The sequence below is a fragment of the Octodon degus genome, unplaced genomic scaffold, assembly GCF_000260255.1.
Source record: "Octodon degus isolate 3935 unplaced genomic scaffold, OctDeg1.0 scaffold00025, whole genome shotgun sequence".
Taxonomy (NCBI): domain Eukaryota; kingdom Metazoa; phylum Chordata; class Mammalia; order Rodentia; family Octodontidae; genus Octodon; species Octodon degus.
This window is the reverse complement of record NW_004524601.1, coordinates 3,888,607-3,905,635: the sequence shown is the minus strand read 5'-3', so window position 1 is coordinate 3,905,635 and position 17,029 is coordinate 3,888,607. Positions and strand designations below refer to the sequence as shown.

Genomic DNA, 17,029 nt, shown 5'->3' with positions numbered 1-17,029 from the left:
CCCCCACGCCCACGCCCCCCCTAGCGGGCACAGCCTTTCCCGCCCAGCTGAGCGCTGCGATCTGAGCTGCCGCGGCCTGGCTCCTTCCATTGGATGCAGCCAGCTCCCTACTGAGGTTGAGTCTGAGGAAATCACAATGTAGAATAATAAACACGGGTTTCCTTTAACCCTTACCTGTTGAAGAACTGGGTTAGAGGCTGGAGTTCCACCTGGTCATTTTATTTTTATTTTTTATTTCTTTGTTAATGTATTTAGCACAGGGTCTCACTACACAGATTGGACTTGTAGCGATCCTTCCTGTTTTTCGGCCTGGCAAACACACCATCACGCCCAGTCTCAGTGGCACCGCGAGTGAGGCCGGGACGACTGGTCATTTTAAATACACAACGACACCTGTGATAATGGGCACTAAACAATCGAGCAGTGCCTGTCTCTGCTTATCTATAATTAACTCCAGTTTGGTTGGCCGTGCAGCCACCCCGAGGCTGCAGGACCCACTAACGAAATCCAGGAGTTATTTATTCTACTTCCAATAAAACTCTCCTCCTCTGGTTCAGGACTTCCTGAGTATTTGCGGAACCACAATCTCCGTGCACATGGTGACGCGAGCAGGGGTTGAAGCCCCAGCCTCTGAACCTACGTTTGTGAGGCAGGAGATTAGGGCGTGGCAAACCTGGCTGGGGAGGAGGCGTGGCCTGCCCGGCTCCAAATTCCTAAATACAAGGGCCACCGCTCTCCCAAGCGCTGCTTCTAGCAAGAACTGGAAGCTGGGGAGGTCTGTGTCAGCCTGAGGCGTGGGTGACGCTCCAAGGACCTGCCCACTTAGTCTTTGCCACCGTGGCCTCCTGCAGGTGGCCACTCTCACCCCCGTGGGCGAACTTCTCTTTCTGCTTGTCCCAAACTCAATCTGTGAAACCTGCTTTTTGCCTTTAATAAAACTTTGCTACCCTTTCTGCCACCTTCCGACTACATTTTGCCAAGGGCAGGGCAAATCTAAAAACCACCTCGAAAAGGACCCCAAACCCGGTTACATCCCTATTTTTTATTTTGAGCTAAGGTATCAGTAGGATACCCAGTCTTGGTCCAACTTGCAGTCCTCCTGCCTCAGCCGCTCAGATTGCTGGGACACTTTCAGCTTCCTCACAGTTCCTGATTAAGGAAGTTCCTGATTACTAGGCAGGTGGGCATAAGTTCCTGGTTATTAGGCAGGTGAGAATAAGTTCCTGATTACTAGGCAGGTGGGAATAAGTTCCTGATTACTAGGCAGGTGGGAATAAATGTGCTTTACATCTGATCTTAGCCAAAAGGCTGAGAAGCGATATAAATGTGCTTTAAAGAGACAGTTTAAATAATTCCCCTCAGTTCTCCACCAAAATGTCTTATTCTCAGGCCAGTGCACTTCCTTTGCACGCGGTCTTCATGGTTTGGTCTTTGCTACGCGATGGTTCCCCTCAGTTTCGTCCTACCTGTGCTGCTTCCCGTGTGGGTGTTTCACTCTCCAGTTCTCCTTTGCTTTGAAAACTGAAGCCATCCCACCTTCCCCCTTAAATTCCATCACCTGGATAACCTCAAGTGTCCCTGTTTTCACAGCACCCCCCTCTGTCACTCTCTCAGACAGGAGCTTTCTTTCCCCCAATAAACATTCTGCTGTTAACCTCCATTTGTTCCTAAAATTCTTTTTTTTTTTTTTTTTTTTTGGTATTTTTTAGGACAGGGTGTACAGGGTCTCACTGCATAGATGGGACTCGTGGTGAGCCTCCTATTTACAGCCTCCCAAGTGCTGGGATTACAGGCACACACCACCACGTCAAGTTTCAATCTGGGTCTCATCATGACCCGGGGATGGGGCTGGCATGGCAGGCCAGGGGCTCAAACCCTGGTCCCCGTGTCTGCCTACGCAGGTGCTTTAATCCACTGAGCTATTTGGCAGGCTCTTTAAAATTCATTCTTTGGTTTTCGAGAACACAAATTCTTCCCAGGTACCTTTCAGGTAGGGAGTTTCATTCCCCTCTATCTCCCTGAGGATAGAGTTAGAAGAGCGCAGAGGAAAGGGAAGGCACCATTTATTCTCCTTGGCAGGTGCAGGGGCAGGAGCTGAGACCCCGGGGAGCCTGTTCCACATGGGGCCCTTCACCTCCCTGAGAAGGCACGAGCCTGAGTGTTATGGTTTTTGTTTTTTTTTTTTTTTTCCTGAACGTTATCTTTGAGAAGCAAACATTCTAGGAAGTAGAGATACTGCCTCTTTCTGAAACGGATTTGTTTTCTAGCCAGAATAATAAAAGGATGTTTCCCTATGGGGAAGAGGTAGTTTGCTAGCAACTCCACCTTATAAAGATTTTTTTTTTTTAACATTTATTTAGTGTGTGTGTGTGTGTGTGTGTGGCCAGCTTAGCCCACCAGGGGGCGGGACTGACTGGCATGTGGTGCTGGAGGATCGAACCGCGGTCCCTGTGCTTTGCCAAGCTTGTTTCAAGTAGGTGCTTTAGACCACTGAGCCATCTCTCCAGCCCAACTCCACCTTATAAATGTGGAGCTTTCATGAGTGCTGGGATCATAGGCATGTTCCACCATGCCCGGTTCCATTGTTATTATTTTTGTTTTTTTGAGACAGGGTCTCGATATGTAGTCCAGGCTGGCCTCATGAGTGCTGGGAACACTGGTGTGCCCACCACAACTCCCATCTCACTGCTCACTGTGTCCTCATTTTATGTTATGTATTTGGTGCAGGTCTCACTACGCAGCTTAGGTGGACTCATAGTGATCCTCCTGTTCTCGGCCTCCCAGCACTGCGATTACAGGTGAGCACCTCTACTCTAGGGGTGGCCCTGGCACGACATGTGCTGCTGAGGATCCGGTCTGGGTCCCTGCCCTTGCCTAAGCAGATGCTTAGTCGGCTGAGCTATCTCCGCAGACCCGGCTGCCTTTATTTTAATTCCCATCAATGTAGCTGAAGCCCAACTCTAACTCAGTTCTCCCCCTAGCTAGCTGCTTCCACTCGTAAACTAAATAAACTACTATCTGCAATCCCTTGAGAGCTTTTATTTCCATTTGAGCAATAACTACAGTTGTGTCATTTTCCTTGCAACAGTTGGCTCCTTGTGGTCTTTAGAAGTAAGGGTAGCATGTCTGGGTTACCAAAATGACAGGAGAGCTGAGTGAATTACTAACTACAGGTGCATTCCGAGGGCCAGGCGTCACACGCTGAGAAGACAGCACCCCAGCTTCCAGCGACACCACCGTATTAATACCTGCCTGCCCACGATGACTGCAAGCGCCATTGTGGTTGTGTGGAGGAGGGTGTGTGCCCGCCCTGGATCTCGCCAGCCCCTAGCCAAGTCTATGGAGCAGAGATCACTTCCTTTTCAAAGGCCCTGCAGCTGAGAACCTTCCCTTTTCGGGGGCCCTGATGCCCAGGGCAAAGGGTGGCCTGACAGCAAATGCCATTGTGGGGATGCGACATTCTCTCCTTCTGGCTTTCACCTGAATAAGCTGTGCTTTCTTAAGGATGAGCTCATCTGTAATCACTGATGTTTTAAAAGGTTTTTCTAAAAAAATTATCAACTAGAAGCAGTTTCCTTTGGTGTGTGAAAGATCTGAAGAGCTCACACGTACTTCAATTTAACAAGTAATTTTTTTTAACAAGTGTCTCTTGAACATGCTGTAGGTTGCACACTGAACTGGGGAAATAAAGATGAGTTAGGTGTGATCTCCACCCACAAGCATTCTAGACAGCTGAATCACTTAGATGTAGTATGTGTAGTCAGACAGGGTTGAGACCTGGTGTTATGCTTTGTGTCTAGTTGTCCCCCAAAAGCCTCATGCAATCATGGGGTGGGGACTTCTAGAGTTTGAGATTGACTCATGATCCACTGGGATTATGGGTTTTAGTACTACTGGGATTATGGGTGTGAGTGTTACACCCAGCCTGGGATGGATAGCCTGAATGTAACATAAGAGAGACAGACTTGCTCTGTGTTGCCATTGCTGCTGCTACTCCTCCATTTGCTCTCTTGCTGTTTGCCACCCCCATGGAAGCCTGCCCTCTGCCATGTGTCACTCTGCCTTGGAGCCAGCTGAGTATGGACTGAAATCTCCACTAACTGTGAGCTAAATAAACCTTTCCTCCCTTCATTTTGGGTGTCTGGTATTTGTCCCAGCAATGAGAGAAGAGTAACAGAGACACCTGGAAAGGTCCACTTAGCGGACAGCTACGGCTGAAGATGCACCCCCTGAGGCCAGACGTCAAGAGGGACTAAGGTCATACACGTCCCCCAGGGATGCACCGCAGGGATTGATATTCTAAGTAGGCACCTTGTTCGTCTGTCTCAGGTGTACTGGCTATGCGACTTGCTTCCCCATTTGATCCCCATTTAATTCGAATCACCTAAGCAACTACACCCTCGAGAAGTGGGATTTGCAACTGGCAGGCAACCCACTTTCTCTCAGCCTCCTTCTGTTCATCTCAGACAGAGCTTTCTTTCTCTCAATAAATTCTTCCTACTCTTAACCTCCATTTCCTAGAACTCATTCCTCAATTTTAAATAACGCAAACTCAGTTTTTTTTGTGATCTAAAAACAGGCTAAAAAGGTCCTTTACAGAGATCTCCATACTAGACAATGGAAAGGACCCAGTCTACTACTAACCTAGGGCAGAGGGTGTGCTTGTGTTTTTCCAGAGAATGATAAATGACCTATTTGAGCACCAGAGTGTGCTGTCAGGCTGTACCATATAGACAGATCTAAAAAAAAGTTAAGAGTGATGAGGCTAGATCCAACCTGGGACCTATTTAGGGAACTGACAAAATCTAAGGTCTCAATAGGTATATATATATAGAGAGTTTGAGATTGACTCATGATCCACTGGGATTATGGGTTTTAGTACTACTGGGATTATGGGTGTGATATATATATATATATATATATATATAATTTTATTTATTTATTGTATTTTAGGACAGAGTGTACAGGGTGTACAGGGTCTCACTACATAGATTGGACTAGTGACCCTCCTATTTGCAGCCTCCCAAGTGCTGGGATTGCAGGCATGTACCATCATGCCCAGTCTCAATGGCTGTCTCAGCACACCCCAGGGGCAGGGCTGGCACAGCAGGCCTAAGGATTGAACTCCTGGCTCCTGCATCTGCCTAAGCAGGTACTTTAATCTGCTAAGCTATTTGGCTGGCCTATAAAATATATAAAAGTAACTGAGCTAAATTTTGCTAGTATTAAGGCAAAAATACAAAATATATATATTAATTATAGATAAAATGTTTTATTCCTTCCAAATTTTTCTGGTAAGAAATCTTTGCTAATTGACAAATAACAAAATCTGACTACTTTATTTACAATTATAAATTTCTAAAAATTATTTGTTTAGTTTTTTTAATTTCTAAAAATTATAATAGAGTTAATATAATTTAATTTGGCCAAAAATAGATTTGATAAATCCTGAGGGGATTTGACTGACCTTGTCAGATACAGTTACTTTTTTTTTTTGCGGAACTGAGGATGAAACTCAGGCCCTTGTGCTTGCCAGGGAAGCGCTTATTGTACTGAGCCATCTCCCTGGACCCCCTTGTCAGATACAAAAGTTACATTTCTTATTATATGGGTCAATCTTACTTTATCTTGGTCTTAACCATCCAGCAGAAAAGTATGAAAACGAAGTATAAAAAGTAAAGCCATATTAATATGCTGAGCTGTAAGAGGCTCAAGTCAACAACTTCTGACATTGCCAGTCCTATGGATAACCCACTACTATTATGGACTACTGGACTATATTGGGATATTTTGCTGAATTCATGCACCTACAATATTTAAATGACAATGGAATGCCTATCTCTGACAAAACTAAACAAAAAAAGGGAATACAAATGAAGGACCATTTTCTATCTGTATATTCAAAATAGTTAGGATAGATATACAACTACTTTCTCTTAATTAAATGGATATAAAGAGTTGTTCTAATAGTGTTTGTGGACAGGATATTATGTCTGCATCTTGTACTATGAATAACCACTAAGAAGACAACAATATGTAATGTATTAATTATTGAAACTATCCTACTAACCAGTTTTGAAACTGTCTCATTGCTATTTGTTTCTCAATAGGATTATTTAAAAAGGAAGAAAGATTTGTACTAACAATGTTTAAATAAGATGTCATGTCTGTATTTTATACTCTGAATAACTACTATGAAGACAACAATATGCAATGTATTAATTATTATATCTGTCCTACTAACCTGTTTTGAAACTGTCTCATTGTGATTTCTCTCATTAAAATTAATAATAAAAAATAAATGAAATGGGAAAAATATATTTGAGTGCTCTGTAATTATGCAAAGATGTTTGTGTGTTCTGTGTATTTGTTTATGTGTTTGTATGTCATTCTGTGAACAGCTGTTCCTTTTTTCTTTTTTGATTATTTGTTCATATTACAATTTGGGATATAGACTTAAATGCATGCTTTTCCCTAAGATACTAGATGGTTTAAAAGATAATGCTTTTTAAAAAAAAATTACAATAGGGTTTTCTTTTAAAAGATACTTTTGCTATAAAACTAAATGAAGGGACAAAGATTTTCACATGTGTGTGATAACTCATTATTGTTAATCTCCTGCTGTATTAAGTACATTTATGATTCTAGATAGACAGGTTTTCTAAAATATTAAACAAAAATTATTTATTGTGGTAAGACTTTCAAATTCAGACCTCTGCCTTTAACAAAGAAAACTTGTGATATATATCCTATTTAAAGATGACTAATTAAGTAAAAATTTCTTATATATTACATAGAGATGATTGGTCAAAAGTGTTATGTCAAAACAAAAATTGATGTCACAAAATGTCATGTTGTCTTGCTACAATATTTTTGTTACAATATTATATATAGTTTTAATTTCTAAATTCCTTCTTTTTATGTATTTGGTACTGAGTCTCACTATGCAGCTCAGGCTCACAGTGATCCTCCTGTTTTCAGCCTCCTCAGCACGAGGATCACAGGCATGTATCACCACGCCCATGGCCGGCTCAGCGCACCCAGGGGCAGGGACTGCGGGGCATGTGGTGCCAGGGATCAAACCCTGCACTTGCCTGAGATTTCTAAATTTCTCTATTAAAATATATAATTGTTGAACTGGTGAGATAGCTCAGCATATATATGATTGTTGTCTTTTAACATTCTTTTTGAGACAAGGTCTCGCTGTGCAGTTCAGGATGGCCCTGTGCTCACTTTTGTATCCCCCAGTCTGGTCTCAAACTCACAGAGATCCTCCTGTCTCAACCTCCGGAGTGCTGGGATTACAGGCATGCACCACCACACCAGGTCCAGGGTGCATGGTGAGCACCTGCATCTGGGGCCGAGACTGCAGCGCACGTGGGGCCAGGGATTGAACTCAGGTCCTTGTGCTTGCCAAGGTAGGTGCTTTTGCTTCTGAGCTATCTCCCTGGCCTCTATCTTTTCACATTCTATAGAGATTTAAATATTAAAATATCAATAGCTGTTAAAAAATAACAGTTCCATTTTATGTCTAATGGGTTTAATAATGTTAAGCTCACTGCCTCCATTACAGGGTAATGTCATTAAGCTTTTCTTCTAGATGTTTAACAAAGTTTAGAGACCAAAAATTAGAGAGATAGATGGGTTACAAAGGAAGCCAATGTTTTGGCCCTAGCTCTGCAAGGTCAATAAAGACTCAAGACATAAAATAACCTCTGCTGTGACATCTTGTAACTCAAATGAGTCCCTAATTTTCTGATTAAAGAGTTTATGAGACCACAGAAGAGTGATCAATGATGCATTGTGTGCCTAAGGAGAGTCACCTAAAGAATATATCTCTTAAGCTTCCACAAAAAAGCAAATTAGTCAAGCAATGACTGTGACTCATCCAGATGGCTGACACTGACAGAAGATCTAAGAGTTGCTGAGGTAACTCCTGAGGAGATTTAACTAATCTTGTTAGATAACAATAGTTAAATTTTTATTTTTACAGGTCTTGCTTTAACTTGGTCTTAGCCATCCAACAAAAAAATATAACCATGAGATATAAAAAAATTCCATAATAACATGTTAAGCTATAAAAGGCTCAAATCACTAACAACTTCAGACAGTTGCCAGCTATACTAATAACTCACTGTTGTTATTAGACTATATAGGGTAAAACTGCTAAATACAAATACCAAAAATCTTTAGGCTGTCATCAAATAGAAAAAGTTCTTTTACAGAGTTTTCTCCAAACTCCAAACACAGCTTCTTGCTACAACAAAACACCCTCACTCACACAACGAAACAAAAAAGGGTGAGATGTAGGGAGCCACTGGAGCTGAAACTGAGCCTATGTGGGAGGGCAGGATGAAGCCTCATTTCCTATGGCAGTCAAGCTGCCTCAGTCTTTAAAAAAAAAAAATCCTGCCTAGACATTGTGGGCTATTATTCACTAGACAACCTTGTGTCTTGCAACTGTAAAAGTATAAATAAAGGCTCTTACTATTGTTCAGGGGATTGCTTTTTCAACCAGACAGACAAGGCACCACCTAAGCCAACTCTTGTCTTCTTGACTATCTTTTCCTCTTTCCTGCTGCTGTTTCTAATGGATCACACAGAGAGACCAACAGATCTCTACACCGTTGTTCCTAGAATTCATTCCTCAATTCTAGAGAACACAAATTCTGTTGTTGATGTTGTATTGTTTACCCTCATTGGATATGACTGTGGACATGGGATGTGCTCTTGCATAGATATTTTATTCTTGATATTCAGTGTCAGTGATACACAAACACATCCCAGCAAGCAATTTTGGAAAGTACAGATGATGGTTATGGGGACGGATGCTGGTGCCTGCCTTCTAGTGCAGTGCTGTCTGGCGGGAATTGCAGAGGAAGGGAGGCAGCTACCCATAATGATCCAGGAAAGGTGGTTGTTTCAAAGAAGAGTATGGCAGTGGAGAGGCTGAGGGACAGGAGGTGGGAAAGGAGGGACCTGCCTGTCCCCACACTGCCTTCTCCTGAGGACGCTCTGTATGTTGGGGGCGGGGGTAGGGGCCGGTGTAGTGAGAACTCAGGTGTCATGTGATGTCTGCCCCTGTACATGGTAGCGTGAGCATGTCTCCCAGAGAGGCCAGCTCCCAGAATCTCTTTGCTTTCCATTTCAATTCTGTTGTTGATATTGTACTGCTTACCCTCGTTGGGTATGATTGTGGAGTCCTTCAGTAGGGTACACTGCAAGTGGGGCTGCACTTCTAGGAAACAAAATTGAAACCTATTACATATCAGCTACAATAAAAATAAGCAAAATCCCTTTCAAATAAAAATATGGATTAGTAAAAGGTAAATATTAAAAGCAAGTTTTAAAGGCAAACAAAAAATCTAATTTGGAAGATTGTCATCTCCTTTCAACTTACATCTTTTTTTTTTAATTCAGAAAATGCTCAGCATCATTATTTATGGTTATAGAAAGAAAAACACTTCAAACACACACACACACACACACACACACACACACACACACACACACACTAAATCACTTATGTTCCAAAGACCCAGCTTTTTATATGTAAATCCAAAAGTGCAGAATGAAATCATTACAAATGGAGACAGGTGGAAGGGAAACACGCACAGAGCCGTAGCCGCGGTCAGGGCTGCCTATTTCCGAGGACAAGTTTCTGCAGTTTCACAGTAGCTGGACCTGAAAGAACGGCAAATGTTATAAAGGACAGAACATGAAAGTGGTCGACACAAAGATTACCAGATTAACATGTTTCATGAAACGTTATGTTTTCACTTTTTTCTTTTTCCCTTTTTTGGAGACATGGTCTCACTGCAGTGCAGGTTGGCCTTGAGCTCACTTTGGAGCCCAGCCTGGCCTCAAGCTCACAGCCATCCTCCTATTTTCACTTTCTAATTGGAGACGTTGGGAATATGTAGCTCTCAGTGGTGAAATATACTCCCAACCAGAAGCCCAGACTTTCATCAAGTTGAATATTAGTTCCTGCATCGTGACACCACCAGCTGGCTCTTCCTGTCTCCTGCCCACCCCTGTCACCCTCTTCCACACACATGCAGATTAGCTATTTGGTATTTGCTGTAATATTTTTTAGGAGGTAGAAGTCAGTGTCTGTCATTTACAGACAGAAATATTGATATTTATAAACAACTTATGTGCCTCACACTAAATCAGGAGCTATGCTGTCAGTAACAACTTACTGATTAGGTGTCAGACCCCCAAGGACTTACGTGTGCAAAACAGTTTAGGAAAGCCTTGTTAACACTTCTTTTGTTTATTTCCTTCCTTCCTACCTACTTTCCTTCCTTCCTTCCTTCCTACCTTCTTTCCTTTCTTCCTTCTTTTTTGGTACTTGGAATCAAACTCAGGACTTTGTGCTTGCCAAGGAGGCGCTGTGCAGCTACATCCCCAGCCTCAACACTATTTTCTACCTATATTTGTAAACATATTTTTGTATCTAGGTATTTATCCATTACTGAGGGTTGAACCAAGACTTCTCTATTCCTGGGCTACATCCCCAACCTTTTTTATTTTTAATTTTTAAGACAGAGTCTCTCTAAATTGCCCATGTTGACCTTGAATTTACAATCTTCCCTGCTTCAGACTCCCAAATAGCTGGGATTACACTCAAGTTCATTTTCTACATGGCAAATTGCATCTCATGTTTATTATAAAAATCATTTTAAAAACTCATCATATTTGCCAGACATGGTGGCACATGCCTGTAATCCCAGCACTCAAGAGGTTGAGGCAGGAGAATTGTTGTGAATTCGAGACCAGCCCGGGCTACAAAGTGAGCTGAAGGCCAGGCTGAGCTGCATAGTGAGACCCTGTCTCGAAAAGACAAAAAAGAAAACAGTATCATCTTTACTAATAAGTTACCTCATTTGTCTTTAAGTCAGAACAATTTGAGCTGAAAGATTATATATATATATATATATATATATATATATATAATGCTTTCATTTTAAAAGAACCATTCTCTAAATGTTCATTTCCTACTTAATCCAACAGCTCATTTTGGACATTTTTTTTGTGTGTGTGTGTGTTTCTTAGTACAGGGCCTGCAGGGTCTCACTACACAGATCAGCCTCCTAAGGATCCTCCTGTTTTCAGCCTCCCTAGTGCTGGGATTATAGGCATGCACCACCATGCCCAGTCTTGACATAATTTTTTATATTTGATTTTTCCATATAACTTAACACTATGACCTGGCCTGAAAAAAAAATACATATAAGTAAAAGTGTGCCATTTCATTAATTTAATAATACTTTTTTTTTTTTTTGGTGGTACCAGGGATTGAACTCAGGACCCTGCACTTGCCAGGCAAGTGCTTATGCTACTGAGCCATCTCCCCAGCCCAATAATATTACTAAGATAGATGATTCTGTTGTTTTAATATATTTCTCCCTAGAAAGTTATGGTTTAAAAAAAATCACAACTATCATTTATTTTTAAAACCAGACTCTAAAATAGCTGAACTAAACCCAATTATTATTTTTTCAAACCCAATTATTTAAGTGATGAGTATAGTCAGACCTGAACACTTATTTCTAGGAGGAAGGAAAATCATTTTTCAAATACTTTCCAGATTTCTAATTTATGGCTGACTGTTGTGTTTGAGAAGATCCTCGGACAAAGGGACGACTTTCACCTGAGCCCTGAAGAAGCCATCCACCTCTATGGTCGCTGGGAAGGGAGCTTCTCTGTCCTTTGTAGTCCGCAAAGGCAGAAGCAAGAAACCCAGCCTGGAAAGACAGCGGCCTGGGATTCTCGTTTATGGAGAAAGTATTTGGAAATTTCCCAAGATCAAGACCTCTGCTCTGAAAATATGCCTGAAGCCTCCTGAAAAACTAAAGAGAGAAAGGAAATGTTCAGTGCCATGTGGAAGCCACATGCTAAAATTATTCCAAGGTCCCCCAGGCCCTGCAGACTGTAAGGGTAATCGGGGAGCGAGGACTTGATAGTCCCAAGAGGGCAGCCCAGCGCAGGAGCTTTGCCTGCTCCTCCGCCCCTCCGCTACCTTGTTGCTGGCGCTAGGCACAAGCAGAGAGTTCACCAGTGCGGTGAAGCCAAGGGCAGAGTTGTTTGACAGCACCCGAGCAGAGGCTGCGGCGTAAATGCTCTGCTCCCTGCGATCCCAGGTGGCGTCCACCCCACGGTGGGCAGCGCCCAGCTGCAGCACGCTGTGGGGGCGCGGGCCTTGCAGGCTTCCCTTTGGAAATGAGCTATCTGCTTGTTCTGATTCTGCATTGTCCATTGCGCAGATTTTCCTTAGAAGAACTGCAGTTTGAATAATTGTCTCGGTGTGCTCATTGTATTTGCCATACTTTCGTTGTTGTCTTTTTGAGACAGGGTCTTGCTGTGCAGTCCAGGCTGGCCTTGAGCTCACTTTGTAGGCCAGGTTATTCTCAAACTCGCAACATCCTCCTGCCTCAGCCTCAGAGTGCTGGGATAACAGGCATACGCCATGCCTGGCAGCCATACTTTTTATTTTTACTTTATGTTATTTTTGTTTCCTACTAGGAATTGAACTCAGGACCTTGCATTTGCCAGGCAGGTGAGCTAAACCCCAAGCCTCATGCCATACTTTTTAAAGAGAATTTTTATTGATCTTTTGGATTCTATTTTAATGATTAATATATGTTGAAAACATACTTGGGAAGCTGATACCAACGCAGGATCAGTTTCCATGTGTTGCAGTTAAGTTTTGAAGATGCTCATCTGAGTGCAAGGTCCTGAGTTTTTGATTCCTACTAGTGGAAAAAAAAAAAAAAAAGAAAATGCTCATCTGTTCTATCATCAGCTGTATCTATGTTGTGCAAGAAAGCAATCTCCTTTCACATTCCTGATTCTGTATATATGTTAGAAAACAGCCAGGCGTGGTGGTGCACACCTGTAATCCCAGCACTCAGGAGGCTGAAGCAGGAGGATCCCTGTGATTTCAAGGCCAAGTTGGGCTACAAAATGAATTAAAGTCCAGCTTGAACCACATAATAAAATTCTGCATAATGAACTGCATAATGTAACCCTGTCTCAACAAGACCCCTCACCCCAAAAAGACAAAAAAGAAATCATGAATTTAGAAGACCGCTTACAAATGTGATGTCCCCTACATGAACAAGGTCATTGCCAAATACCAGTTTGTTTGTCCTTAGAGAAACAAATGTGAACTGACCTGAGACACACTAGAACCTGGGCCAGCAAACCTGTGGCCGTACCCTACTGGTTCACTTCCCGACCCCCGGGGTCTCCCCGCTGTGGGCAGGCAGAGCAGAACTCCGGGTAGTGGCCACTCCAGCTTGCCCGGGTGTCCTCACCAGGTCACGGTTTCTGGGGTTGCTGAGTGGCTTCCACGTGGCTTCTGTTCTTGGCACGGTTCCTCGCACATGTCCAGAGAGCACCAGGGCCACACACAGCAGCAGGAGGGGCGCCCGGGACATGGTGCCTCAATGTTGAGTGACGAAGGAGATGGGATGTGGCGAAAGCTCCCAGGAGAGGGCCAGAGAGGGTGAGAGAAAGAGGAAGCCTCTGTAAGGAAGACCAGAAAGGAGCAGGGCACCCTGGGTCTCCTATGTGCTGTAGTCATCTTTTTCCAGATTCATTTTTCATCGGCAAAGGCAGCCCTCCAAACCCCACTCGTTAGACTGACATAGTTCTTGATGACCAGAACCAGAACTTGAGGGACATCTGAGTACAACTATTTCACTTAAAAAAAAAAAAGCAGACTTTACTGTCCTCAAAGAAGTGGAAATTTAAAAACATTAACTGAACTTTGAAACCTTCTATTAGGGTTTGGGGAAATAGCTGAGTGGCATAAGGAAAAGAATCGGGGCTGGTGAGAGAGCCTGCTTGGGCAAGCTTAGGGAAGTGCAGGGAACGTGGTTTGATCCCTGGCACCTCACGCTGCACCAGCCCGCCCATAGGTGGCCAGAGTCTGGGCGTAATCCCTATGCTGGGGAGACTGAAAGCAGGAGGATCACCACGAGTCTGCGCTGCATAGTGAGACCTTGCAACAACCAAATACACTGAGAGAGAGAGAGAGAGAGAGAGAGAGAGAGAGAGAGACCTCGGACACACAAGGCTGAGAATGCCCCAGCAGGCACATCTGGAGTAGACAAATGTGTCCCGCAGCAGTGTGGTGCAGTGTCTCCCTTCCCAGGCAGCTTGGGCCCAAGGTGAGGATGCTTACCGGAGTGTGGCTTCAGCCAGCCCTGGAGGTCACCCTGCCACCCTCTGCCGGATGACTCCGGGGTACTTATACCGACCAGGCAGGCTGCAGGTCATAGTCACTGACGTAGGCAGAGGGAGTTCAAAATAAGGATTCCATTTTCGTCCGTGGAGCAAAGACCCTTGAGCACTGCGGTCCTCGAGCTTACGCGGGGGTAAGCTATTTACCTTAGAAACACAGCAGCCTCCGAGAACCGCTAGGCATCTTGTGTGGATTTATAAAAGCGCACAAGGCACTTCCACATGGCAAAATGGCTTTCTCCTATTTCATGGTTAGGAGAAGCTATATCCACCGCAGTCGGGAACATAATAATGACGATCCTAACTAACAGAATGTTCTCTTGGAGATACTGGGCTTCAAATTAGCAGCATTCTCAGAACAGGAAATTCTACTGCAAGAGACAAATCATTCTTCTTTGTCTACACCTTGTATTTCTTCTTAGAATCTCCGAAGCCTTCTTAGAATCTCCGAAGTTTGAAACTGTGGTAAGGCTTCCCGTATTAGAGCAAACAGCAGCCAGGTCGCATGAGCTCACGGAGAGCAGTCACCGGCCCACGGCATGCTCTGGCTAAGCAACCACGGGGGAGAAAGGCGGGTGGAGCCCGGGCGTGGGCCGTGGGACAGCCGCGGCAGTACCTGGATTCAGAGCACAGCTCCAGACGGGCTCTTTGCTGAGGAGGCTGGCGATCCGGCCTGCAGACTAGAACCCCTGGTCGTGGTCCCAGCCACGCCACTCGCTGTGACCCGGACAGAGTGCTGTGACCGTTGATTGCTCATTCTGTCACAGACTTACAGGAGGGCTGTGTGTGCCGTGCGCCCCGCTGGGCTTTGAAGGTGAAATGGAAAGATAAATGAGCCCCTGCCTCTGCCCATCAGATAAACGAGCAAGACCCACCGCGGTCAGGTCCTCGGACCACGAAATGTAGTTTTCATGGAGGGAGTCAGGGCTCAGGGTCAGCGGGGAGGACTTGGACTATTGGAGTCGCTCAGGCTGCTCGGGAGGACACTGGGGGAAGGGTGTGCAACAGGGGAGCGGCTTCACTGGCCCCGTGGCTGACAGGAACACGGCGCATTACTACGTTCTTTGGACAGGAGGGGAGCGGACTGGGAGCGGGCCTCAGACGCTGCGCGGGCGTGAGGCTGAGCGGCTGCAGGGTTTCAGGCGCCGCGTGGCTTGCACAAAGTGGCGCTTGCACACGGGCGGCTGCAGCGAAGGCAGGCCGACTGCAAGGAAGCGCGCACAGCCAGGCCGGCGGCTCCTGCGGGCGTCCGGGCGGGTGAGGTCCTGCCCTGGCTCAGGGGAGGCAGCGGTGGCGGGCAGTGAGCGCTCCGGAGAGGCCTTCAGAAGGGCTGGGTGGTGTGCTGGGCGCAGTCGCGTGGCAGAGTGGAGAGAAGGGACGAAGGACTCAAAACCAAGGCCCAGGCCGGGCATGGTGGCGCGCGTCCATCAGCCCAGCCCTGAAGTGCCTCCCGGCCTTTGTCCCGCTGCCCGTGGCTGGCACGGGGCTCCTAGGTTCTGATTTCTTCTGCAGACGTCACCAGGCCGCACTCGGAGTGTTCTCCTTCTACATGGCGGGGGCCGCAAACGCGCCAAGTCCCTAGGCCCTGCTTCCTCTTCACCCTTTGCTCCGGACCACAGCAAAAGCAGGTGAAAGTGACCCGAGATTGGAGTTCATTTCCTGACAAAGGCCCGGGTGCGTGCGTTTACCACGGCTCCACGACCTGCACCCCACTACAAAAGCCCCACCTCCGCAGGCCGCTGCCCTCAGGAACAAAGTCTCCAAGGTGAGGAGCGTGGGACACACACGCGGATAAGCCCACGGTGTCCTGGACTTGAGAGCTAAGCTCCCAATCTTCTTTCATTCCAGGCCACGTCAGTATCTCCAAGGTGACAAAAGGAGTAAAGGATGTTCTCTGAAATATGGACAGCCGGACAGTCTCTCCGACACAAAGGCAGGCTGCTGTTCAGGGCAGTATCACCCAGCCCTAATCCATATTTGTGGAGGGCCACCTGGGTGACTGTCCTTGGAGGAGGAGCAGTCGTCTCTGCGTTGGCCGTGCCTGACCCTATTTCCACGTACTGATATGTGCCGAGCGGGCTAGCACTTTTCCTCCTCCCTCCAGTGGGCTTTAAGCAGTGATATCGGTCCAGCCAAGGTGCTCCTGGTAGCCTTTGAAGATGGCAGGTGTGCTTCCCCAGAACTCGGAACTGCTGCTCCCCAGGGTGACATGGGTCAAGATGGGATGAAGAGCCAATGGGCCAAGCTGTCAGCCGGTACCCACCCTGTAGATAGAGGCTATGACTTCTGGGGGCCCGAGAGTTCACACATCGGAGTGGAAGCACCGACCCCAAATCGTTCCCTGCTATCTCAGCTGTGAAATGCAGAGCAGGCTCTTCAACTCCTTCTCCGCATATCGCAGAGGTGAACGTAGGCCCCACCTCGCCCAGCGCCCAGCGCGCACTCACTTCCTGCCATCTTTCGGTCACTCACCCTCAAGCCACTTCTTTCTTCAGGAATGCATAAAACCTGGATTAGGCCTTGGGTTGAGGCCTTTGTTCCGGCTAGCCATCACCGTGGCTGGACTTGGGACCCCTGGGCTCCCCATAACTACACATATGCCTCCGTGTCTTTATTTTCCCCGTGAGTTACACTGGAAAGTGGTAGGCTGGAATTCACTTGATGGGATTCCAGCAACTTATCCATGGGATTACAAATATAAACTTCCGGGGCCAAGACGAGGACCAGAAAGGGCTCTCTATAATATTCACACCCCTAAATCCAGCCACCTCTGAAA

General features: G+C 45.6%; 1 protein-coding gene across 1 annotated transcript in view; it reads right to left on the bottom strand.

Moving 5' to 3' along the window:
- The window catches only part of CUNH2orf66 (chromosome unknown C2orf66 homolog), a 15,018-nt gene extending 1,573 nt beyond the window's left edge, over nucleotides 1-13,445 (bottom strand). The window contains exons 1-2 of the mRNA XM_023712329.1: nucleotides 13,323-13,445; nucleotides 11,681-11,855 (exon numbers count right to left, since the gene is read on the bottom strand). Of these exons, the coding sequence (XP_023568097.1) occupies nucleotides 11,681-11,855; nucleotides 13,323-13,445 (298 nt within the window). The remainder of the gene's footprint in view (nucleotides 1-11,680; nucleotides 11,856-13,322) is intronic.
- Nucleotides 13,446-17,029: the final 3,584 nt, after the last annotated feature.